Below are 26378 nucleotides of genomic sequence, written 5' to 3'. Positions count from 1 at the left end.
TTATGACCAAAATACTGAGTATGAAGAGAAGTTTGAGCTGGATTAGCTATCAAACTAGGTCTGAGTCAAGCCAGAGGTCCAAACGTGAGATTGAAGTATACTTAGCACTCGGGAGGATTTGTAGAATGAAAACAATTATATTCCTGGTTTTGTGGGTTTTTTTAAGAGGAGGACAAGCTCTCCAACTCTCTCCTCCCTAAAACTTTGCCTATGACTATAACTGTTAGCCATCACTGATTCCTGGAGATATGGCAAAGCTGTATTGACACCACTGCTGAATCAATATAAAATTTAGTTACATTCCTTGTTTTATTCCCTAGAATCCTGTGTTGTCCAAAAGTTCTGATGGATGAAGATGAGAAAGACAGAGCAAAGAGGTATGTGTTACATTTACATTATGTACTAGACACACCTGACACCCCAGCTACACCGTCCAGCATGTACAAAGTGGTTGGGGTTTCCACTGTACTGTAACTTGGGTATCAGAACCTGAGCACCGTCAATGATTATTTGGTACTACAAGGTTTTCTGTTGCGTACAACTTTTTAAAACTGTGTTTATTTATTTGGATGTTGGCTAAGGTGAACCCATGGAGGGCAATAACAAATTTTATAATTTTAAGGATAGTAAACTATTCTAGTCTAGAGTTTTGTAAAAATTTGAAGAAACAAAGCATACGCTAGACACATGGTCCCTTTAACTTTACCCGTTGTCCCCATTGCAAATGCATGGAGGATTCTGTACAACTCCCATATGTTTTTGGCCCTTACCCTGCTCCCCTCTTTGCTGAGTGTATTTTTGAGTGTTCTGCTATGTCCAACTTGCGACAGCAGTGATTTGAATTAGTGGCTGACAGAAGAAGGTTTCACCATAGTCTTAGAACTAGTTATGAGTGGCTTGTGTCTGGTGAATCTGGGCCTGACACCGCCAAGTTGTAGTGTTAGCACCTCAAGCGTATTGAATAGAACATCACTGTCCAACTACTTCGATATTGAAACTGTGTAATTCTTCCTTTAAAGCAACGTGAGTTCTTGGCTTAATTATGCAAGCACCAGGAAAAAGACCACACTGTGCATCAATAATGTTTTGCATAATTCAGGGAAGTAATCCAAAAGCTATCTCTTTTAGTATAAAGCACCTACGGCAAACGTGTTTATTCCAGAATAATACTACAGAAAGCCTCTTCATCTGTTCCATCTGTTAATCGAATACCCCAGCTAAGAGGTGACACGGTGAGAAGTTGTCACATAATACAAGGAAACACCTGGATAAGATACCCAGGCCCTGCAACAATGTTGAGATTATTTTAAAGGACTTTTATGAACATACTCTTGTATAACTGTAACTGAAAAATGTGTAATTTATATCCATACGAGGTAAAATGGAGAATGCAGAATGTATTCTACTCATTAGACTAATACATTTATGATGTGACATTTAACCCTTTCACAATGCATTGTCATTAATGGGTTGCCCTTAAGGGGTTAAAACAATGGTAATTTTCCTAGGTAACACAGGTCACACTTGTCAGCTGTCTTAACCATTTATAGTAATCAACACCGGTCACATAACTATTAGCAATTCCTTCCTTTAACTGAGGTGAATCAGTCCTAGAGACTGAGAAACTCACACACCGGTGATTACGTAGGTATGTTCTTGGCATGTTGGTAACTCTTAGGCCATGTGACTAACATGGCCTAAGAGTCCAACATAGCAAACATAGACTGCCAGTGCCCTGTAGTATTTAGTAAATGCGATGGACACACACTAAAGCATACCAATGTCTTCTTTGTCAAGAAACATTTAGATTAGATACATCATGGAGGGTAGGAATACAATGGATGTACCCCTCAGTATGTCTACATATAGTGCATTTATCTCTCCTTCAAGAACTTTCTGTACAGAAAGGTAAAAAGCACCCGCATCTAAGAAGTGTAAAAGCAGACCTCACTGCCCAGATGTAGAACACGGTCACATTGATTACTCTACTTCCTCAATAGCCGTTCAGGGCACGGAACACGATATGCACTCTAATTAACAGTCTGGCTTATAAAAAGATAACTCCAAACACGTCAGATTAAAAGCCTACCGCATCAGTCAATGGTTCATTCATTTTTATTGATGTTCTAAAGTGAAGATGGCTTTAAAATAAAATATCATGCGTGTTCTGGACAGCTGGTAGATTAAGGTGACCGCGTGTAACTGCGGAGACAGTTATTAAAGCTGGATTCGAGCCCGTATCGGCTTGTCCCGCTATTCAATATAAATTCTAGTCACTTCACAGTTTTCTTTTTGATGTGCTCATAACCCGACGGACCTTTTTTCCATATGTCCATGCAGAAACTATGTAGAAAATGTTTGGTCACACATCATTATTAGCTAAATATTTCGCTGCTGGACACAATTAAAATGTTCTGGAACTAGACAAGTTCTAAATATTTTATTTTGGTAAACACCTGCTTCCTCATCCTGAAAAATGACTGCCTCGTCTAATTTATGGCTTTGCTTCTGCAGACCATTCACACAGATGCTAATAGATCAACAGGGGATTTGTATATGGACAAAATTAAAATGTATATAATATTTAAATATTTTTTGCAAATCTATGTAAATGTGGGCAGTGTGAAAATAAACTATTTAAAAAGTTACAATTTTAGGAAACTTGACAGAAATATTTACTGCAATTTAGGCTGTAAGTTAATTTCTGTCACCAAAAACAAATTGTTCTCTTTTAAAACAGCACTATAGAGGTTGTGAATATATGTAGCACCAGCCTAATGATCATTCCCATGTTTTTTTCAGGGCGTCACGGAACAAATCAGAGAAGAAGAGGAGAGACCAGTTTAATGTCCTCATTAAGGAGCTCTGCACAATGTTACAGGGTCATGGACACCCTCTTAAGATGGACAAGTCCACAATACTGCAGAGGACAATCGATTTCTTGCAGAAACAGAAAGGTATCTTGTACAGTAATTACTGGCTCCTCACTAGCAGCAGGCTGAAGACAGAAAATATTGAAGTTTTTTTCCGCTTTCGTAATCTGAACTGAAATAAACGTGTGAGTGTTTGTTTTACAGAAATCACGGCACAGACTGAGGCCTGTGAAATTAGGCAAGACTGGAAACCGTCATTCCTTAGCAATGAGGAGTTCACCCAGCTGATGTTAGAGGTAAGAAGCCTGCTGATGTAGTAAGTGGTGGAGCCTTCTTGGACTTGAGGAAAGGAGGCACTTTCCACTCCTAAAAAAAGTCTCCTATCCTCTGCTTGCCACAGAACAGAGATGTCTACCCCTGTGGCATAAATCTCCATGACTAGCTCTCTGTGGAGGCTGCACCTCTGAGCTCATGATTGTATCCACCAATGTAGTAGAAAACGTGCACATCCTTATCACCTGATTCCTTTCAGTGTACTGATTACAGTTGGGTCAGAATGCTTACCAAGTCCAAGTGGACATCAGTAGATTAAGACCCATTGGGTAGGTATGTGCAAATCTTGGAACTCACTAGGGTTTACCTGTGGTTTCCTGGTGAAACCCTGATTCCTCTTTGCACCTCTAGGGAAACCCCTAGGCTGTGCCCACTCCCCACCCTCTCCTGTTTACTGTCAGCCAACCTCAATCCCCTTTTAAATCTAACTGGGACTAGCTGTCCGCCATAGATTTCGCCTAGCCCTGCCTTACTCTCACGTAAATTTCCAGGTAAGAGTATGTGCCTTGGAGTATTAAACCTCTACTTGAAATGCTATATTGAAGTAAAAGCTACTTTGGAGCATATAAGATTATAAGGATATTTCAATGACATAGTGTAATCTCTTTAACTTCTTTTTAATGCATATGCCCTCTGCAAAGCAGCATTTAACCCTTTCGATCCAACATATTACCGGTATATGCTGCCCTACATCTTAAAGCTGTAATAGGCTATGGAAGTAACTGCCTGTTGGATTCGTTGAGCCTCTGGAGACGTCTTACAGAAGAAAATTTTCCTTTCTATTTTAACATCTGTTCCTGTTAAAAACATAGAAAGTGTAAAATTAATAAGCTTCTTATTTTGATATTAAAGTGTTTTATATTATCCTTCTGTTATTCTAAAATATATTGTTATACGTTGCACATAAATTACATGCTGAAGAAGTTACTAGCAGTTCCTCCTTATTAATTCATTCCAAGAAAAGCAAATCCTTTGCTCTGTATAATCCATTCTTCTTGTCTCTTTTTTCCACTTGGGCAAGTGGAGGCACAATTTGACCACAATTAGTTTTTTTGTAGTACAGGGAGTGTATAGAATTGGCACATGTAATGCCGTAATTATCCGTGTAGTAGGCTGTTTGAAGAAGCTACGCTCCTTAAGCCTGCTAGGTAAAGTGAACTTGGTATACCATCAAAGGACAAAGAGTAGGAGTACCATGGGCTTGGTTGAAAACATGTCTATCCTGTCCAAAGCCCCTTAGGTTGTGAGCTGACCGGTATCAAGGAAAAGATTTTGTACTTAGATCATGCATCTGAATTCCATTCCATAACCTATTTACACAGAAATCCTGCCACGTTTTTTTTGCTGGGGGTAAAACATTACCAATCTACACCACAACAGCCCATCATAATTGTCGCCCTAGTGTCTACTAGCCATATGAGGTTTGACCAATAATTTAAAAAATACATAGACATTGGGATCATTCATAGAATAGCCAGTCATTTTAGCAGTTTAGTCTAGACTTTCCATAGAGTAGAACAAGTTTAGATGGGTACATATCAAGATCTGTTAATATTCTAATTATCCAATTCATATGTAACAGTAATAGTTAAATGATCCTATGGATGGTTTATTCTACTACATAGAACCATAACAGCAACCCCATCTAATAGCTGGTGTGAGGGGTGGAAAGAGGGTAAAACATTATAAAGCTACAGAAAAGCATGAGTAACTGCAGAAGATGAAGTGGTGGAGGGGAACCATACTTGTGACTAAGATTCATTGAGTTGGGTTTTAAGGTGCAAACCAGGATTGTCTTGAAGTTGAGATGTCATGTTATCCATTACAATATAATCTCGAATAAATATGAAACTCCAATTTATTATTGTGAAATATTCTACAGGAAGGGTCTTAATAGCCGATAAGTTTTTAGCTGTGTACTGTATATCAGATGTCCCCTACTTTGCCTGGAGAATATATTAACTCTTAATAAGCTGCTGTAGTGTTGCTAATAATGACACACCTGAGAAACAACAGAACTACTGATTTGCTTCTTCAATAGATTAAGGACCTCCATAATTAAAACCGCCATAATCCTATTTACCTTCAAGTACAGAATTAGACAGAGCGGTTTTATGTTGGCTAAGAATGCTGGGTTATAGAAAGGTCTGCTGGAAAAATGTCAAAATTGGGTATTTTTTATGTCTAGTTATCCTTGAGAAATATATATATGGGTAACGCTATAAGACTACTGCTGTAAACCATTAGTGGGTAGTAAGAGGTAATGAATGTGATTACTCTGATGAAGGTGGATCTAATGCTGTGCAAGTACCTCTGTTTATGTAAAATTATGCGATACATTGTAATACTCAGATGCATGTATTTGTTAGTACCACTTATTTATTATTAATTATTTGTGAATTAGGTACCTGACATTGTTTTCATAAAAAAGAGCAACATTCACTAAAGGAATTATTCTACCATTCGTTAGTTCGGTATCTAATATAAACATACATTTAAAGGGGCAATAATAATAACCGGCTTTTCTTGCATGGAGGGATTTATCATAATCCCCACTATGCATTCGCTTTCTTTCCCTACCCCCACCTTTTAAGAGATGCACTCCTAGCTGAAGTTGGATGACACGGGATACTGATTGCCATCTAGCCCCAGAACTGGCTACTGGGAGACCCGATCATCCCGCACAGAAAATCCTTCCATTATTTATTTATTTTATTTATAATACATTTACTAATGTATTGTACAATATATATATATATATATATATATATATATATATATATATATGCTTAGCAATGCTGTTTGGGGGAGTAAACTGTCCCTATGAAAAAATGTTCTTGATTACCTTTTTAAGGTAAGGTCACCTTGTGAGTTCTGAGTATTATAATATTATTCTTTCAGGTCTCCTGACACATTCGTAGCAGAACGATAATGAGAGGATAATAAATGCCTGACAAAAGTGATTTAGTATGGTGTGGAACTGCCAGATATAATGACAAGGAGCTCAGATTAAATCATGTAATGATCTACAGAATGTATAGCCGACACTTATAGTATAGTGTAGGCATCACAATAATGATTAAAAATGGTATAGAATTTTACAGAATATCACTAAACTGTTAATCAGCACACTTATCTTTTGATATGTACATTGTAGCACTGACTTCTGCTGTGTATTTTTTTTTTCAGAAGTTCTAAGCTTATTATTATTTCTAAAAATAAATCCAGCTAAAAATAAATAGGATTACCATCTGTATTTCCTATAAATAAACCATGCCTGGCGCTGTCCTTAAAAAAAAAAGAAATCAATTTTCTATTGTCTTTCTGCGTCTTTTCATTAGGCGCTGGATGGATTCCTCATCGCACTGACCACAGACGGGATGATCATTTATGTATCTGATAGTGTTTCATCTCTTCTGGGTCATTTACCGGTAAGTTTGCTCTGCTATTCATGTTTAGTTTTAGTTTGGTGCATATGAAATAGAAATCTCAAGACCAGTGATGTCCAACGCAATTAGACACCAGATCCAATCAAAAATGAAGTGGCCAATGTAAGGAGAACACTTAAGGTGCAAAGGATGGAAGTTGGCCAATTTGTTGACTATATTTGTGTTTTGGTCTTACAAAGAAACTATTTTTTCGGGTTGTAAAATACTTCAACAAATATTTCTGCCACTAAAAAAAGCGTTGATCTTTTCTTTAAAAAGAATGTGCTTGAGTTCTTTTTAGGTCACTGTCCCGAAGGCTACAAATATTTGCAGCACCATTGTCTGTCCGTACATTTTAGTACATATCTATAAATCTTTTACTATTATTCAATCACATTCATGAACATGACAAAGCATTCTTTTGTACTAGTCAGATCTGGTGGACCAAAATATATTAAACTTTCTGCCAGAGCGAGAGCACGGAGAAGTTTACAAACTATTGGCACCACACATACTTATGACGGAACCCATCACTCCAGAGTTTTTCAACAGTAAGTTTACTACTTATTATTATTATTTTATTACTGATTGTATGTGACGGAAGTTTATAATATAGTAGTAGGACCAAAGAGCATTTTTTGGAAAAAGGGACCATATCGAGAGTTTTTCAGGTGGACTCTGGTCAAGGTAAAAATATAGCGTCTCAGTATGGAGAGAGGGCAGATGATGGTCTCCAAGCTGAAATTTTAATTGGATGACTGGGGTTTATTATAAAACATAGTAACTGAAGAAATTGGACAACATAGCAAGGGAAAGCACAAAGCCTGTTAAGTTGTGTGGGGCTGTATTTACGGCAGAGAGTCCACTAGATGTATGGAGAATAATTAGTGTTTTCTAATGGACATCCATAGTAACTTATTTTTAATATCTAAATTAGGTTAATTCATAGGAAAATCAGTGAAAAAGCGCTGGTCAGATTAAGGTGTAAAGGCCATCGTTACCATTAAGCCACATCCATTTGTCTTCCATAGCCTCCATAAAAAGAACATGATCTAAAGTCATAAAAGCTATTCTTATTGCTTGATAAGGACCAGCAATAAATGGCACACGTATAACCAGCACTAAATAACACCTACCGCTTTTCTTTTCTTTTTTAAGATGAAAAACAAGTAGAGTTCTGCTGTCACCTGGCAAGAGGAAGCCTCGATCCTAATGAGCCCCCAACATATGAATATGTCAAATTTGTTGTAGATTTTAAGTTTTTTACACATGGTGAGTATTGATGTTGGGTAATAAATAGTATGCTGATCTATGTGTCTACCTACCTCTAGATATATCGGTATAATATATGTGTAGATATAGATATACAGAAGATTTAGCATATGGGTATGACACAGCTTTTTCCCATTAAAACAAGGCATTTTTGAACAAACAAATGCAAATTGCAAGTGTGTTTGTAATTGTAGCGCACTCAAACCAATAAGAAGTATCTGTCTATGTGAACTGATAGTATCTGCTGCATTCTCTGTGTATTAAGATACTCGTTGCTTGTATGAGAGGAGCCTCACGCACAACTTTTTGCGCTCTAATAGCCAAGTAATCCAGGGACACAAAAATGTCCCCAAAATCCAAGAACGTTAATGCAATTTAAATTCAGCTTTTAGATTCAGTATTCCGACAACCAGTGGCTGCCTTTGGGCATAAATTAATTATTTCCTTTTTTTAAAAGTTTTTAATTTATTTTCATACAAGCAAAAAATGAGCACTAAAGGGCTCATCCCAGCCCCATGCCTAAATACCTGGCTGAATGCTATTCACATTGCGTCTAGTGGAACTGTAGCCCAAGAAGTGTCGATTATTTTGCAGTAAATGTTCAATCTGTTAACGAAACAAATGCAATATTTAAAGAAAAAAAGCAGTGTATCGTAATGTAATGATATGCGCAATCAACTTTGTTGTGAAGTTAATAACACGCTCCCATAATGAGTATCCATATTTAATCAGCTAATTATCAGATGAGCATCAGCCACATGACTAATGTCATTATTCCTAATGCCAGCGTGACTAATGCCAGTATATTTTCTTTAGTAACATTTAGCATTTCTTCTTTTATGACAGGAAATACCCACTTATGATTTGACTTAAGCTGTGTATGTTTTTATATTACACCTTGCTGAGAGCGTGTTGTATCCAGCACTGACAGGGCGCTCTGATACCATGTTGGCATAAGAATAACCCTGACATTTACTGAGATTTTATCGAGTTTCATGGGTCTTTCCCCTTACTTCAGACATCACCAATTTCCACCAACTTTTTGGCTTCAGTTGTGATTTTGAGTTGAGTTCCTCATGTTTGCTTGGGCAACGGTGACTCTGAGGACCACTCGATTTGTAGTGTCAACGAGTCACTGTCAATGGCACGTGATTTGACCGCAAGCTGTACTTTAAGAAGCTTAAGTTGGGTGTCTCTACACTGTTAAACTAATCTGATACACCCTACACACTTTTCTTGACAAATCGGAGCCGTACAAAAACTCTCATCTGACCAGACAGGCTCTTGTTTTACACAATGGTATTCCAATGTGACCTCATGTGGTTCAAATCTGAGATTTAAACCACATTTTCTATTTAACATAATCACTTACAGAAAATGTGTATTAAGTGGCTACATTAAAGCCATTTCTCTAAGTGTTTCTTGTGAATGCGAGCACCTAACCGCATACCTTGACATGTAATCAATTGAGTAAAATTGGAGATTACATTATTATCATTATTACTACTTTTTGCACCAGTAGATTCCATTGCATTATTACAATAAGAGAGAATCTGTAGCACTATTACAATGAGAATACAAAATGACCAATACCTTGAAAACTAAGGCATAGTAGTACAAAAGAAGAATAGGGTCTTATCTTGTGAGCTTACAATCTATTATGAGGTAGAGAGGGAATGAGATAGGAAATGTATGGCTGCTTGATTGACATAGGAGAGGAATGACAATTTGATTACAGCCATGGTGTTGTGGAGACTTTGGGGGTCTGTATATTTCAAAGATGTTTTTTATCGAGAATGCAGGTTTTGTGTTTTTCTGAATAGGTGGGTTTTTTTTATTAAGCGTTTTATTAAGTTAATAATAATAATAATAGTGTGTGAATAATATACACGCAACACTTAAATTGACTTTTGCAAGGTCACAAACCTGAGGAAGAGGCTAACTTGTCTTACTGTGTTTTCTCCGTGATTGACGAGTCTGATAAGATCATACTGTACAATCTGCGTTCACCTGAACTTCTAAGAGAAGGTCACTTGTATTATGATCTGTACAAGATATATGGTGGTAATATTTGCTGATGTGGGTGTCTGTCACATTGTATTACAGTGCCTACATCTTCGTATAATGGCTTTGAGTCAGCTGTTGCAAGGGCATTCCGGTCTGCCAACGAGGAACAGATATGTCTTGTAGCCACTGTTAGGCTTGTTACACCGCAGTTTCTGAAGGTGAGTGAAGTCGCAATATAGGATGAAAAGAGGTTTTACAAGGCACTCCGAATCCCCATGTATTCATTCTGCTATTTTAAGTGCACAATAACCAGATCATAGTGTAGGAGACCAGCAAAGGCTTCTAATCTTAGTACGGAAAAGAAGGATAACTTATTGTTTTCAGCTGTTGTGAATATCAGAATGTATGAATAACACGAGCATACTAGGAAATTTACTATGAATACTCTTAGAGTATACAAGTACATTGAAACACAGAAACAGAGTCTGATGACGCATAAGAACCATTCAGCCCATCTAGTTTTAGATTGTGGGCCTCTTATTCTAACATTTATTCTCCTTAAATAAACTCCTCTCCTGTCCTTTGTTAAATCTCTTTAAGTATTTCAACGTTTCTATCACAAACCCTGTATTCTTTTTGCAGGAATTGTGCAACATAGAGGAACCGTGTGAAGAATTCACATCAAGACACAGTTTAGAATGGAAGTTTCTGTTTTTGGATCACAGGTAAAACTTCCCATTCCATTTTGATTGCTTTGTGCGGATAATTATCACGCTGGCACGAGCCGTTGTAAGAGCTAATGTTTGATGATGTACCAAGGATCACGGAGTAAACCCCTCTGTCAGTCACCTCCATTTTATTTGGCAGCTGTATTGCTTACATACACAACCAAGGGCTAAGTGTAGGTTTTCTGGTACCCTGGGCAAACTGTGTTTCCAGCACCCCTGTTTTGCATGCACTTGCTTGCAGACATTGAAAAGAACCTCATAATAACGCCTACTAGTCCATCCCCGGGTTTTCCTATATGGTAGGACCAGCCTGTTTTGAGAGTTCCTATGCTGGCTCCTCGAAAATCCCAAAGTTCCTACATATCCTTTAATGAGCCACATTTTAGAAATAAATTTGACTTTGAGGATTAGACTTACTTTTTCACTTCATATTTCTACAACAATTGGAAAATGAAAATGTATTTTTTTGAATATTTTATTCAATTATTGTTTATCGTCTTTCTGCAATATCAAGCTGAGCATTGTCTATCTGTTAGACTTTATGTGCAGGGGTTCATTGAGGCAGAGGGCAAAATACTTCCAAATGATACGTTTGTAAATGCATAAAATAGGCTCTTGCTTCATTTGTTTTGGCACAGTAATCTTTATCAGACATGGCTCAGCATAAACACAAAAGGAAGAGAAATGTGTCAGGATGGCCGCACCTTTTAAGTACATATACACACCCAGGGCAAGGACATTTGTGTTATAAAAATGGGCTTTGGGAGATGGTGGAAAAGGTGTGAATCTCCAATTAAAAAATGTCCTAGTTTACAAATGCAAAATGGTTAATGCTGTTATGATGAGGTGGAGCATGCCTAAAGCTGACACCTTTTCTCTGGTAAATATACATTATATATACAGAGCCACGGCAGCTGCCAACATTTAATGTTTTTTTGGAAATGTATATTTTTAATATACATTCTAATGTATTTTCTTTAAAAAAAAAAATCTCACAATATTTAGTGTTCTATGCAAAACCACAGCCTTGTGAAGACCAGGCAACTTCAACAGCTAGTCCGTGCCAACATTGCCCCCCCTTCCAACGTAACAACATATGTAAACACACTTACACAAAAAAACACACTCATACTCACTAACACACACTTCATCTCACCCCACTTACACAATTACACATCCATGCTCACACACACAAGTACACATCCAAGTACACATCCATGATCAAACAGACTGCAGAGCAGAACTTTATCTTTGCTGGTCAGGAATAGGGAAAAATTATACGCATCCTGGAGCGCATGGTTGATGTGGTCCCCCTACTTTTTAAGGCTACTTCAAAAATAGATTGAAAAAGTGGAATTTTAGGAACTGAGATGGGTTTTTCTGAAGGTTTCTTTGGTTAGAGATACAGGAGGTACAGATATCATCTCTTCCGGGCATAGAATGTGCCAGTTGAAAGCTTCTTAGTGGTAGCTAGATTGAGACCGGTTGCTCGCTAGCTTGTTGAAGTTCCTTTTGTTTTAGTTATACGCTGATAATCTAATAGCACATACTGGGACTCTATGAAATGTATTGTAAATAAATATAATAATTAATAATACATTCAAGGAGAAGGAAAATGACAACAAAGCTTTGTGAAATATATTGTAATTTTATATACTTTTACATTAATGCTCTCATCAAAAATATTCTAAGTGCTTCTGTGCTTGTATAATAAATGATCAGACAGATCCAGGGTTGACATTTCAAAGAGCATTGTCCAGTGTACATTAAATTATTTTACTATCAAACAAAAGAACACAACGTTCAGACCTGGACAGACTGAATATAAGGCAAATGCAAAATATACGGGTAACATATTTAAAATAATACATTTTTAAGACATATTTCTGAAAATATCGCTGCAGATTCTTTCTTCTTGGCCAAATACATGAAAACATTGGAAAAAAAGAACAGTCCTAGAATGCCTTGCTGTAGAAATAAACTGTACATGTAGGCATTTATTGGGGGGGGGGTTCTATCTTGCAATTTCATATTTGGTTATAGGGTAAATGGAATTATTTACAAGCTACTAGAATTTTCATGTCTTCCAGGCTTGGGCTTTTTGTTGCGTTGTGTGTGTGGTGGGAAAGGGTACGCGTTCTTTATTGATTTGCTGGGCTTTGGGATAGATGTAGTCTTGTGCAGCTCTATTGGAGCTGGAGTCTGGACCATTTGTTTTATCTTCTTCTTTAGCTCTTATAGCTGATTTTCTACCTCTGATTAACAGCTATTATTTAGCTATCCGGTAGGTCTGCATAATCTCCACCTTCGGCACCCAGGAGCGCCTTATGGGGGGTTCATTGAGTTGAGTTGAAATATCTTGCCTATAATCTGTTAAACTGGAGAAAATCATTCGTACCATCCACTCTAGGCACATGGCGATCTCATTGAGTTACATTTTGACCCAGAAAATAGACAAACGCCCATGAATGAATACACCTTTATGATTTAAGGTACCAACATCTTGTCTATATTTTTTTCTTAATGCAGTAAATCTGAGGCTAGTGCGGAGTGTGCAGTGCTAAACAGAAATGCACCGCATTACACTCCATAATGGAACTGACTCAGCCGTGCCACAACATTATGCAAGCACTTTTATACATTTAATATGAATACCTCTTTGTACGCTAATGATGCTTCATCCATTTCATATGTACTTTGCCTACGAAACATAAAAATGCATAGCATGGTCACAAAAGCCTTTAGAAATAAAATAGGTCGACCCATTCAGTTCTAGTACATTTTGTTATTGGTGTGAGTGCAGCTTTAAGAGTTCCAGCGACATACACAGGCGCCAACAGCGATAAAAGCGACTGCAGGCGTTCTAGAATACACTGCGAGATACCCGTAAAATCGCGATGTAGAACTCAGAAAGGAAGTTTATGGAATAAAAATGTTTTGATAACATACATGCAAAGGGAGGGGCTCTTTAATAATATAGTATTAGCGGAAGGTGCCTCTAATAAAAACACAATAGGAATTATTTCGACACACTCGCCACATAGTATGGCAAATTTGTTTTATATTTTTTGTTAGTACATACAGTTCCTTTAACCTTGTTACTGTCAGAAGAATATGCCATACCAGGTACAATATATATATATATATATATATATATATATATATATATATATATATATATAGCTTTAGGGCAACCATGAAAGTAAATGTTAAATAATATTTAATGATATATTTAAAGATATTTGTTGCACGTCTTCTCCATACAAATGTAGCATGGTCACATAAAATAGGTGACAAATATAAATTAGTCTAGGTTCCATCTTATATAATATGATTAAAACACATCAATAAACTAACATAAAAAAATACTGGTAATAAAATGATCTTTTTTTGTCTGCTATAAAATAATATTATACATACTTATTAAATGCCGCATTTTCAGCAGGCAATTCCTGATATTCGGTCGCTGTCCCACCTAGCAGCTCACTATCTCGCTTTTGGTGTGTTCAGAGACATATTTCCCTCTGAGGCTGCCCTAAGCCTGACCCAGGGCAGAGCCCTAAGCCTGACCCAGGGCAGTTCCCTAAGCCTGACCCAAGGCCGTACCCTAAGCCTGACCCAGGGCAGTGCCCTCAGCTGCCCACTCTGCATTCATGTCTTAAGTGAGCACAGTGACTTTGAATGGCGGCTTTGAAGACCTGTGTCAGCTCAGCACAGGCTTTCATAGCGTAAATAGGCCAGTTGGGGAGATCTGACATCCCCTTGTAACTAGTCCATAGGGCAGCAACACACCGGGGGGGGGGCTGATTGCTCTAGAGGCAGGTCTCCCCCTTGGTTTTGCTGCAGAGACTGCTGCCCCCCGGACCTGCTAGGTCCAAGCCTAGTCATCCTAGGCCAGTATACATGGCTGACCGAATTGGGAGATCCTCTGATCATGACTGTCCCATCGATAAGTATCATTACGTCCATGTTGTCTCTCCACAAATATCCGGCAAACCAATCTGCAGAATCTTTAAAATGTAATGGAATAGATGAAAGAATAAGAGTAAAATCAGGTGCTCATATATTTAATTCAGTGTACCAGCGGTAAGCTATGTCATCCTGGCTGCTGAAACTTTAATAAACACTAAGCAAGATCTGTTCTTGGGACCGTCCAGGATAAAAACAGTAGAGAGGCCGAGTATGTTATGGTGATGCGTGAGTTACTTTTAGGAACATAACATCATTGAGAGCGTTAATCCATGTTTCAGCTATGTGTTATATATTGAATACAAAGGAGTTCAATGTTACTGCTATTTAAATCATAAAACTAATGGAAGAAATAATGCTGCAGTGAATACAGAAGAGCTGATTAATAGTACGCTGCGCAGCCACCATCTATTCCAATTTATCAAGTAGATTCTGCTTTTAGTGCATGCAGCATATTAGAGGAAGCAGTTTAAGGTGAATTTACTTACTTGCACATCGTGAAAACATGGCACGTTTCATATTTTTGCATTATTTTAACAATGTAGTTTTAGGCACCAGTTCAACGCCGGTTAGAACTCAGGATTTTAATCAATCAGAACTGAATGTTGTCATGAGCTTTGCCAGAATCTGTAGTTGTACGCGATATTAGTGAGTTTGTCCTTTAAAGAAGATGATTCATTCTGTCGGATTATTCCTAGAAATTATATGATATTCCTTGGAGATCACAACTGATTCCCAAGCCCCAAAGCAGGCTTAAATCCCCCATCCCTTCTTTCCACCCAAGTCCTACCCCTTTGCAGGTAGCTATTCAGCACATCCTACCTCCAACCCAGGAGGCAATAGACTCTGATGGATGAGTGTATGTAGGAATCATTATTGTTAATGTGATTACATATTTCGTCAAAGTGTCTCTGATGAACTATTGTTTTCAGCAAGTGAGGGAGCGTCACAAGATAACCTTGCTTAGCAAAACACAATTGTTACTAGAAATGTCTGAAGATTCCAATGAAAGTGGATCTCATTACTTCATGCCAGAAGAGACTGCTATTAATCTAAATATTGTATTCGTAAGTTTACCAGCTAAAGCTGTAGCTTCTCTTAACATATGTTCTTCTTCCAGGGCTCCACCTATAATTGGTTACCTACCCTTCGAAGTGCTTGGGACGTCAGGCTATGATTATTATCATGCAGATGACCTGGAGCTCCTAGCGAGGTGCCATGTACACTGTAAGTTGTTTTCCCATTACTTACTGGGAAATAGATGTCTTTTCAAAAATGCATTACTTTCATAAACGTGTGCAACGTTCTGTGATAATGTTCCGACTCTCCGTCAGGCTGAGATTTCATATCCAGAGATGGTGTTAAGCCAAAAAGATTATCATCCAGATATATCCAGTCTTAGAGTATACCTATATATATATATAGTGACCTACAGCCCCGTAGGTTGGCTATAAAACCATCCCTGATTTGAAACACTGCAGTGACCCTAAACCTTGAAAAGTCTGATTACGGTTAAGAGGGACTTATGTGGATTAGAAATGCAAACTTGATCTCAACGCATGCACTAAAAAATTCATATTCATATTCATGTTAATATACCTATGTAATTGAGTTTAGAGATCATATAAGCCATCTGTATGATAATGATATGAATTACACAACATTTAAGTTATCCCCCCTCTGCGTGAAGTTACTATTCCTCTTTGGTTGCAGCCAATGTAAGGGTTAGTGTGTGCAATTAGAGGTAATGGTAAGCTTGCAAGCACAGGCCCCCTATCCTTAATGTCTTACTCTGTCATTTTATATAGCTAGATGGATCTATACCTCTCGTATTAGTTAGCCTAATTCTTTTAGGCAGGAACATTATTGAATACAAGCTCCCAGTCTGTCTCTATTTATTAGGGATTCCTTAATTGAATTGTTTTATAGTTGAGTAGGGAGTTTAGCTGTTAGTCTAGCGATAGCCTCAGAGTAAACTAGGCTCATTTTGATGGATAGGCAGGCGTTGACTTAATTTTATGGAAACAACTGTAACCTCAGTAGGTCACAGAGAGATCGTGGTGTTGGGGTCTACTGTGGGTTCATATTGCACGTTCTATATGAAAATTAGGAAAGTGTGATTTTATAAGATTATTAATAATAAAAGATATGTTTTACTCTCTAGTTTATGTATTTTCACATAGGCAGGGGTACTCCCTTTTCTTAGAGTAAGAATAACCGAGAACTTGGCTCCATTGCATTATCCCTTTGAATCCCCACTGTAAGAAGCGCTGCGTCAATTGTTGAGGCTCTATATTTAAAAGATAATAATGATAATATCATTAACACAGGGAATTAACAGGACTATTATTTGTACTGCTTCGTACTTTTTTTCACTATGTCTAACATCTATTACTTTGTTTTGTTTGTTGGACACCAGTGATGCAGTATGGAAAGGGAAAGTCTTGTTACTACAGATTTCTCACCAAAGGCCAGCAGTGGATCTGGCTCCAGACACATTACTACATAACATACCATCAGTGGAACTCAAAGCCGGAGTTTATCGTCTGCACTCATACAGTCGTCAGGTATCGTTTTCAATAAACATACTTCTACTACTACTTTTAAGATCGCAGGAGCCATCTGAGCTGAGTACTGTGAGCTGTATCCGCAGCTGATGGGAGTTGTGGTTTCAACCCCCTCTTTTCACTATTCATTTGAAGGGCCAACTTTCCCCAGTGAGAAGGGCTGAGTGAAGTTCAGAGGACTTTTCCCGTTTCCCATTTGGAGGCTACATTTGTTGTCACTCACCTTCTCACTGTCCTCTCACTCGCTTTTCAATCTCTCCCTACCGTCTCCGCCAATAACTTCCATGTCCCCATCTCCTTTTCTGCAGCTCTGCTTCTTGTTATTCGCTTCTTCTGTCTTCTGGTTTCTTCTGTCTTGGTCCGCTTCTCCCCACTATCCGCTGCATTGTCAAGACCTCCTGGATTTGTGGAAGAAGAGAGGTGCAGAAACACTTCTCTTTCTCTATGAGAGAGTAAGCGTGATTGAGAGAGAGGGTGAGCGTGTAAAAAAGAATGAAAAGAAATGAAAATTCAGATTCATTTTCATTTGTTTTGTTGAGGTTCAATACAGGGTCAGCCCAACGATGCTGGCTGTTTATAGTGTTTGGTGAAGTCAACACATGGAAACCACAACTCTTTTTTTAGTGGATAAAGGGCGTTTTGTGCTTCCAAATACTACTCTGTCTTTCTCTGTCTGTTATCTGCATACCTGGCATTCAAAATATGTTTCGAAGAATTTTTGGTATTTACTAGCAAGACATGAAAACTCTTTTTTTTCATAATGTCTCTGGAATTTTTTATGTTTTTATTCTCTTTATATAATATTTGAAAGTGTCTTTCAAGTTCAGTTTATTTCCCTTAGAAGGACATTGCGTAGGGCAATATATTGTTTTGAATTATCGGTCAGGGCTGGTTTGGGATTCCAGGTTCATTTTGGCATAAAGTCCCACCTTGATTGATGTAAAAGCAGTTAAAAACCAATGTTACCAGCGCTTAGGTGAAAAAATAGTATCGGGTGGATATTAATAAAAATTAGATAGAGTGAATGTAGTTTAAATTAACCCCTCGCACCTTGCCTTCCAAGGCTTATCCCATGGTGTGGTTTTCTCTTATTTCTTATGGAAAATCCAGCCTTGGGTTCCACATCCATCTTTATACCTGGGAGCTTTCTAAATGAGCTGACCCTGAGACTCTTTAAACATTGACCCTTTAGTAGCCAGAGACTCTATGTAATTACTAACCAAATAGCTGTAATTCCCGTCTTCATGGAAACCTTGCCTTGTCATTATTTAACTATATACTTAATTGAGTCACCTGCATTGAAGCAGGGATATCAAACATAACATACGGGCAGCAAAAGCACGAAATTACAGTAAGAGTCTTAGATATGATCAGAACAGAGTAGAATCAAAAGAAGTCACCTCCAGACTCTGTGACCTTGAAAATATGCCCCTTCACCCACAGATTGGGGCAAAAAGGTGCATGTTTCTGACATGGTGATCTATTGTCTTTATTCACTATCGTGTACACCCAGACACAGCATAGTTATAGTCTGGCTATACAGCTATATTCCTTCCACAGCTATTATTAAACATAAGAGTAACTTGGTCTTCTTAACTTTGTGTTCTGGATCGCTATGTGAGTTGCAGCTTGAGAAGGCTAGAAGTGAAGCTTTTATATAAAAGGCATAACTTGTCAACAAGTTCAACCAATTAGCGACGGCTAAAAGGATTAATTTGCATCTGCATTAATTAAAGGCTGCAGTATTTACAGGACTGAAATAAATCTTTTTAAGTACTAAAACTCAATTATGTGTGATAAATAAAAATATCAATTTATAAAATTGTATATAAAATTAAGTGTTATTTGATGTGATCTTTATTATGTGTTACCGTATATATATTTAAGAATTTGTGTAAGTGAGCTCCTGTTTTAAATACAGTAAATAGCGCCCTCTAGCAGCAGAAGCGGAATTTGTTCTTTTTTCCTTGATTGGATAATATTATGTATTTTTGATTAGCGATGTGAACTGCTCTTTCTCATATTTTACGTGCAAAAGTGATGAAAGCCATCCATCACGCACATGACAAAGTGCAACTATTAACATTCACGTTCCGCGTGTGTTATTTGGCACTGCTTTCATCTATCATCAGTTTCTTCCGCACCTGGTTTATGGTCAGTCTCTCCAATGTCAGCACTTCCAGCATATGTGATGTGCTTTCCCTTTGCATATAGAACCCTGTATATTACATTTTCATTAATATATAATCATTTCTACAGCTATGCTGAGGTTCGAGCTGAAAGAAGAAGAGATCTGGGACTGGAAGAATCAACGTTAGAATTAGCCGATTCGGCGCTAAAGGTACAAAGTTATGTACGAATGTTATAAGTCTGATCTACCATAGCATACGGTTGCCCTGCAATCTCAGCCAACCAAGTTTATTTTTAAATGTTTCTCATTGGGGTCTATTCACTAAAGGCAAGAGTTTTGTTGCAGCTCCTTGACTATACATTATGAAGGTCTATCCATGATGAGATTTTGCTGCAGGAATAGCTTGACTAGCCCTGTATAATGCATAGTTAAATCAGTAAGAATTCTTTAAAGTTCTTCTGAACAGTCAAGCGATAGTAAAACAACAAATCCCTCCATGTATCTTTAGTGAATAAACCCCCTTATGCCACGTTATTATCTTAGAGGTCACAGTGAATTAATGTCCCTATCCCTGATGTCTACAATGGTTTATTAATACATTTGTGGGTGTCCAGCAGGTCGAGAAGCCACCAGGATTTCTTTATTTTGGAAAATATCGTTTGGGTCTCTTCACTTAGTATTTGAGGGGTTTGTTGAATTAAAGGTTAACTTAACAGACTCAACGGATGCTGTTACTTTAAGGGGCAGTGTAATGTCTCAGGGAGCTATTCCAAAGAATAATGGATATTAAAGTACCTTTTGAATACTTTAAAATGCATTGCTGAAAAAGCAAAAAAAATGAATGTGCTTATTTTAGGTAGAAGCTGCAGCCCCCAGTCTCCCCTGTGGTTTAATGAGATTCGCTGTAGATTGACTTTCATGCTAGTGCATACAAATGATTTATTGCAGATGCAAGTTAAGCTTTAGTGAATTTACAAGCTGGACCTCTGTGTGAGACCCTACAAACTAGCCTTTTTGGCAACTCGCAAGCACTCATAGTTTAGAGACGAGTGCACTTTATGAGGGCTCATGGTCATGGTCTTGAGTCTTTGTAGACCATGCTACAACAACAGTAATATTTATCAGTGGTGTATACAGTGATTCCTGTGTGGTTAGTAGTCTAGTAGTGAACCTGCTAAGGACTCATTACATAGCCATGATTGGAGCACCCCTGTGCATTTTGACAAGGAGCCCCTGTTTTTCCTTCTCTTCCAGAGTCAGAATGCTTACTTAGACATCAGACAGTGCACAGCTAACCAAGAAACGAGCCGGGACAGAGTGTCTGTTTCATCCCATAGTTCACGAAGATCTTCTCATACAGCTCTCTCGGACTCTGCCTGTATGTACTAAGTTATTTATTAATTTGCAAGAAACGGTAAACATGCAAAACATGCTTGGCTTCTATTACCCTCGACTACCCGTGTCTACAATTCCTATGGGGTTCAATCAGTAATGGCTGACCCAATGATCTCCCAACACATGAGTATTATTATTATCTAGTTATTCAGTGGGTTGGCCACTAAATTTCACTACGGCCAGGGAAGAACTGAATATTGGAGTGATACATTCTGAGAGTTATGTATAGAAAGCAGTTCTAGAGCAAAGTGGTAAAAGTGAAGCAGTCAGTACAGCGACCAATAAGTCTTCTGATTGCTCCGCTTTTACTACTTTGTAGCAGAATTGCTGTTTATATATAACTCCCGTTGTCTATTGCCACTCTTTAAATTTCCGGTTATATGTTCTTTCGTTCTAGCCACCTCATCAATGAGGCATACCGAGGCCAGCACCCCCTCCAGACATTCATTGCAACTGAGCCAACAAGATAAACCTCAGATGAGAATGACACCAAGTGCAAATCAGGTACCAGCCAAAAGATCCGCTTCAACTGATTGTGGAATGAAGGATTTTCACATTGACTTATCCATTTTAACAAAGCATTGAAAACAAAAGATTAAACGGGCAGTCATTTAAACTTGTTTCTTATGGCGGAAATTGTACGTTTGGTAAAAATATAACATGTATGTATAAAAATACATAGTAATGTTTTGTTTTACAATAATGGATTTTAGGAAAAAAAACATGATTAAGACTCACTTTCGGGCTGCCCTTCTTCTGACTCATCTTCTTCACTATCCCTTTTTTTGCCATCTACTATCCCACCACTTCCATTTCTCCGTAACTTTGTTTAACAATTTTGGACATCTGTTTTCCATATTGCTAAAATGGAAGCTTAAATTACACACAGTTTTCGAGGGAGAGTTTTGAATTGCTATTTGAATTTTTTATTCTTTCATTTGATGTGTTTTCTCTGCTCTTTTTCCAGTCTGTATTAATACCTCAGGCTCCGTCTGAACACCTATCTCAGCATCACGTTGCACAACAAGCAATTGCAACACAACAGGCTATTTTGGTAAATGTTATATGTTCTGCACTAGGGGGATTATCAGATGCCCTGACATAAAGGGTCCTCTTAGAATGCATTATAGAACCCACCTGGTTTCTAAGTTATACATTCAGTGGGTTTCCTTAGATAAGCCTAGAGTCAGTAACTGAACAGATCTGTTATTTTATAAGATTAAAGAAAAGCTCTTGTCATAGAAGAGCTGCTCCTTAACAAAATAGTACATTTTACTTTTTGCCAGAAATTAAAAATGTACATTGTTACGTGTTAAAACTCCAGTATGTTCATAAGGTTGGCATTTACCCGCCGCTATATACCTATAATTTATAACAATTTTGTGGGAAATCACCGTATCTGGAGAAATCACTGTAGAAACCATTGAAAAGTATGGACTTCTCCATACTCAGAACTTTGCTCCATGGTTGTTCCAATTTACCATTCATATATTTTACAAAACCTTTTGATGGTCAGAATAAATCTTTTAACAGTTTTATTTTGTTTCATTTTTAGCCTGTATACCCTTACAATTCCCAGCTAGGGATGGTAAATCAACTTAAAGAGCAGCTGGAGGAAAGAACACGAATATTGCAAGCTGACATCAAAACACAACAAGAGGAGCTCCATGTGATCAAAGAGCAACTTCAACTAGTGCAGGATTCCAATATGCAGGTAAAAGGGGTTGTCTTCTATTCTAGAATCGACCAACTAAAGCAACCTATATTGTGTGCACAATTGAACAAGGGCCGTGTTATTCCGAGCTGGATTCAATATTTTAATTATATATGGGGGACAGGAGAGATGACAACATTTTGTGGTAGCCATCAAGCCTTTATTGAAATGATTGCACTGTTCACGACACTACATCACACACCTATGCCACCCATGACACCATGGAAAAGTTAGAAAATAAAAATGTTACGTGTACCGGAAGAAAATGGAGAAAAAAATAAAATAACATTTATTGGTGAGGTAGTTCCTGATAAACGTCATTCAACAAATTCTGAACTATATGCACACTAACAATTATTTATTCACAAACATTTTCCCTTCATCATATGAGTGGAAAAATCGAGGCTTTCTTCATGCTCTTCTGTTGTTAATTCCATGGATAAATTGATAAAATATTGACTAATTCAGTTTCTTCTCTCTTTCTGTTAAGATGTTGATGCAGCCCATGACCATGGCGTTTAATAGCGTACCGCAGCAACAAGATCCAAGAAGAGTGTCCCGGCAGCCGACTCAGACAGCTGCAGTGGGTAGGCCAAGTGTGGACATAGGGAAGAAGTCTCAGAATGTCATGGGCTCTTCTAAACGTTTCTGTGGGTCTAGTGTGTCCTCACAACACCAGTATGTGACATCAAATCAGGTATGAATCTCTGCCACTAGCACAAATCTTATCATATATATCATGATTATCCTGAGAACACATAAACCTTGAATCTAAAATGTATATCTTTTTACTTTGAATGTGTCAAGATTTCTGTTTTACTTGTTGTATCAAAGAGATATTTGACTTTAAATTGTATCAAAACCACCATCCAGCATACCTTAGTGGCATTTTTAACCATTAGTTGATATTTTTAACTCATCTTCATTGTTTGATGCATAAAATCTAGAATCCAACACATCAGCAACACCCTCAAGTGCAGCATCACCCACAACATCAACAGTCTCATCAGCACCACCAAGTACAACCATCACACCCGCAGCAGCCAATTCCACCACAGCAGCAGCTACAGCACCAGCAGCAACTGCACCAGCAGCTCCAACAGCAGCAGCAGCAACTACAACAGCAGCAGCAGCAGCTGCAGAAGCAACATCAGCAGCAGCAGCAGCTACAGAAACAGCACCAGCAGCAGCTACAGCAGCAACGGCATCAGAGGCTGATGAGAGGGAATCAAGCACAACCGTCAGCGTTGTCGGTCCAGGCTCATAGTAACATTGTGATGCCCATCTACGGGAATACCATGATGTTCTCCCAGACCCACCCCACCACTGCCCCTTCAAGGGTACCAGCTGAGACCGGAGACAGACAACCATCAGCAGACTACAACCAGGACAGGCAATTGAGGTACTAGCAAATGCATAACATATGTAATGCTACCAAGGGTTCATAAGATTATTCACAAATATGAAAGTCAATGAAGAATGTAATCTTATCCTAATTCCCCTGATTGTGTGCAGACAAAAGAATTCCCATGAAACATTTCTTCTTTAATGCAGAGACTCTTAAAACCGTAAAACAGGAATGAGATTTGATGTTTTTTCTGAATTGTAAGAAAGTTTAACAACAACAAATAACTCAACTTCAAATAATATTATTATTATTATTTGCCAACTCTTCATTTTATTCTGCATAGATTTGTACAAGATCAGCAAATGCGGCCTCGATCCTTACAAATGCAGCCAATCACATGCAGCGCGGTGATATCGGCTCCGCCCACTCCATCTTATACGCCTTCAGTTATGATCCCTCAGGCCTCGTTCACCCCGCAGCAGCCCCACTCAGCGGTTCACCTCCATCCCTGCCAGCAGCAACAGGTCCAGCCGCAGCATTTGTACCTTCAGGTAAGCGCGTTCTCACGCTCCAGAGGGCATGTACCTCAATAGGTCTGATCTTCTCATATAGGTTCTCTATAGCCACAATGAAAATGTTTTGTGAAGGGTTTAGCTCAAATCTATGATTGGATGAGTAGATGACTAGTCAATGTGTAGTATATATATCTATCCTTAAAAGCAGAACGGGGTGTTCTGTCAGTGGTGTTAAATAATGAACCTCCAGTTCCAGAATGAAGGTGTGAAAACCACTCTGATGATTTTGGTGAGACTGATGTTGATGTTGCAACATACATAGAAAATATATTCTTTCTTCTGTAAGCTCTCATCAGGACGCCTTCCAACATGTCCTCAATTTCTTTCCAGATGAATGGAGATGGGATACTGTTTGAGAATTTAGGCCAATATGTTGTATCTTCCTTTCCATGAACCCCAGTTTGTTCTTCACTCTTTCCAGATGCAGCCTCACGAGTCAATGCAAACTGGACAGACCCAACACATTTTCCAGCAGCCTCATATCTCACAGCAGAGCACCATGGGCTATTTTCTTCATCCTCAGCACCAAACCCAGTCTGGAAACATCACAGACCTACCGGAAATGCAGTTACCATGACAGATAGAGGAAGCCATCATACCTTCAAGGTGTATCGTAGTTAAAGAGAACACAAGGCTCCTTACAGCTGTAGCTTAAAATGACGTTGGATGGATTGGGATTGAAGAGTAACTGGGGCAACTACTGCGTCTTGATGGCTAATTTGTATATTTATATACACATTTGCTTGGTGTATTTACTTCAGCATAATGAAGCAAGGCATAAAACAACCAACCACCTATAAATACAATAGATTCCTGCTGCCTTTAAGTAGAACTAAGAGTGACTGCGCTCTAATGTATCGAACTTATACACAAATTATATGTCAGGGGCTTTTTAAAGGTCTTGTCTGCCAAAGTTAACTAAGCAAGAGACTAAAGACTATTTTATATAATATTTATAGTAAACGATTCTCCAGGGTAATAACACTGTAGTTATTGTTTCCGTGGGCTATTTTGTATGTTTGATTTATTTTAAGCCAGCGTGTTGCTGAGCATTGCATTTTGGGCCGCTGTCTCATGAAATGGTCAGCTCTTTACACTGGAAAACTTCAGCTCAAATGTTTTTATAACCATTTTCAAAGCTGCTTAACTTGGTTAAAAACCAAAATTCTGTTTTTCAGTGTAGATCTGATTTCAACTTGATGTGGTGATATTTAGGCCAAAATATAACGATCACAGAGGTAGTAGATATAATGGTGGCCAAATAGCAGAGTCAGGCAGGGGCAGCTGTAGGGTCTCCACTACCCTAGGCTCTCCGTGTCTCTAGCACCAGCCTGCTACATGCACTTACTAACATAGGAGAGAACCTGAAGGATATGTTCAATACTATCTCAGGGTCCTCAGCAGCTGCCTAGGTCACCTATATATTTGGGCCAGAATGGGCGCAGCTCCAAGATGGTGCTTGACAGCTGACACCACTACCAACACGCATAGGTAGAAATTACTTCAAGAAATATAGATCATTAGATGAGCAGTCTGATATCATATTGGTGTATATTTATTGAGTAGAATACTCGGTAACCTTAGCATTCTGTGCTCCTTAATAGTATTAACCGCAGACACTGGCCTTGGACTTCTGAAGCCTCAAGTGTGAAAAGGTTAATGCTGAAAGGATCTGTTTGCGTAGTGTATACCCAGCCAAACATCTGGAACATGTGCCGAGGATTCATCATTTTGGACTATCGAATCTCACCGCACACCACTAAGCTTTCGCTTGAGCAACTTTTCCTATTTAAAGTGATACTAAGGAGTGAGTCAAAGACTTTTAGCACCATGTAATTTATTTGTCACTTAATAACGTCATAATTTTTGTTTTATGATGCCTTGATTGGGTTTTATTTATACCATTTAAGTTTATGTCCCCGCGTCTGTTGGAAATGTCTTCTGTACATTTTAACAATTATTCTAAAATATATAGTTATAGATGCAGTTTTATATGTTTACTGCAGTGCACAAAGAAACCCTTACAGCATAAAATTAG

General features: G+C 38.2%; 1 protein-coding gene across 1 annotated transcript; it reads left to right on the top strand.

The window, feature by feature from the left end:
- Positions 1–345: 345 nt before the first annotated feature.
- On the top strand, positions 346–24917 carry LOC149298171 (circadian locomoter output cycles protein kaput-like). Its single transcript, XM_089487647.1, has 19 exons — positions 346–377; positions 2803–2957; positions 3078–3169; positions 6548–6637; positions 7065–7185; positions 7793–7906; positions 10013–10131; positions 10556–10638; positions 15731–15837; positions 17030–17177; positions 19437–19518; positions 20563–20686; positions 21101–21213; positions 21671–21757; positions 22259–22417; positions 22908–23042; positions 23509–23819; positions 24109–24316; positions 24768–24917. Exons 1-19 carry the CDS (start codon positions 346–348, stop codon positions 24915–24917), a joined length of 2430 nt encoding a protein of 809 aa, XP_089343773.1.
- Positions 24918–26378: the final 1461 nt, after the last annotated feature.

Source organism: Sceloporus occidentalis, unplaced genomic scaffold, assembly GCF_023333645.1.
Source record: "Sceloporus occidentalis isolate IW3139 unplaced genomic scaffold, rSceOcc1.0.p SCAF_34, whole genome shotgun sequence".
Taxonomy (NCBI): Eukaryota; Metazoa; Chordata; class Lepidosauria; order Squamata; family Phrynosomatidae; genus Sceloporus; species Sceloporus occidentalis.
Note: the sequence above shows the minus strand (reverse complement) of the source record. Positions and strands in the feature narration are given on the sequence as shown.

Coding starts and splice junctions, on each gene's coding strand:
- LOC149298171 (XM_089487647.1), top strand. CDS start 346: ATGGATGAAGATGAGAAAGACAGAGCAAAGAG. Junction 17,178..19,436: donor TGCACTCATACAGTCGTCAG/GTATCGTTTTCA, acceptor TCATTTCTACAG/CTATGCTGAGGTTCGAGCTG. Junction 21,214..21,670: donor CAAGTGCAAATCAGGTACCA/GCCAAAAGATCC, acceptor CTCTTTTTCCAG/TCTGTATTAATACCTCAGGC.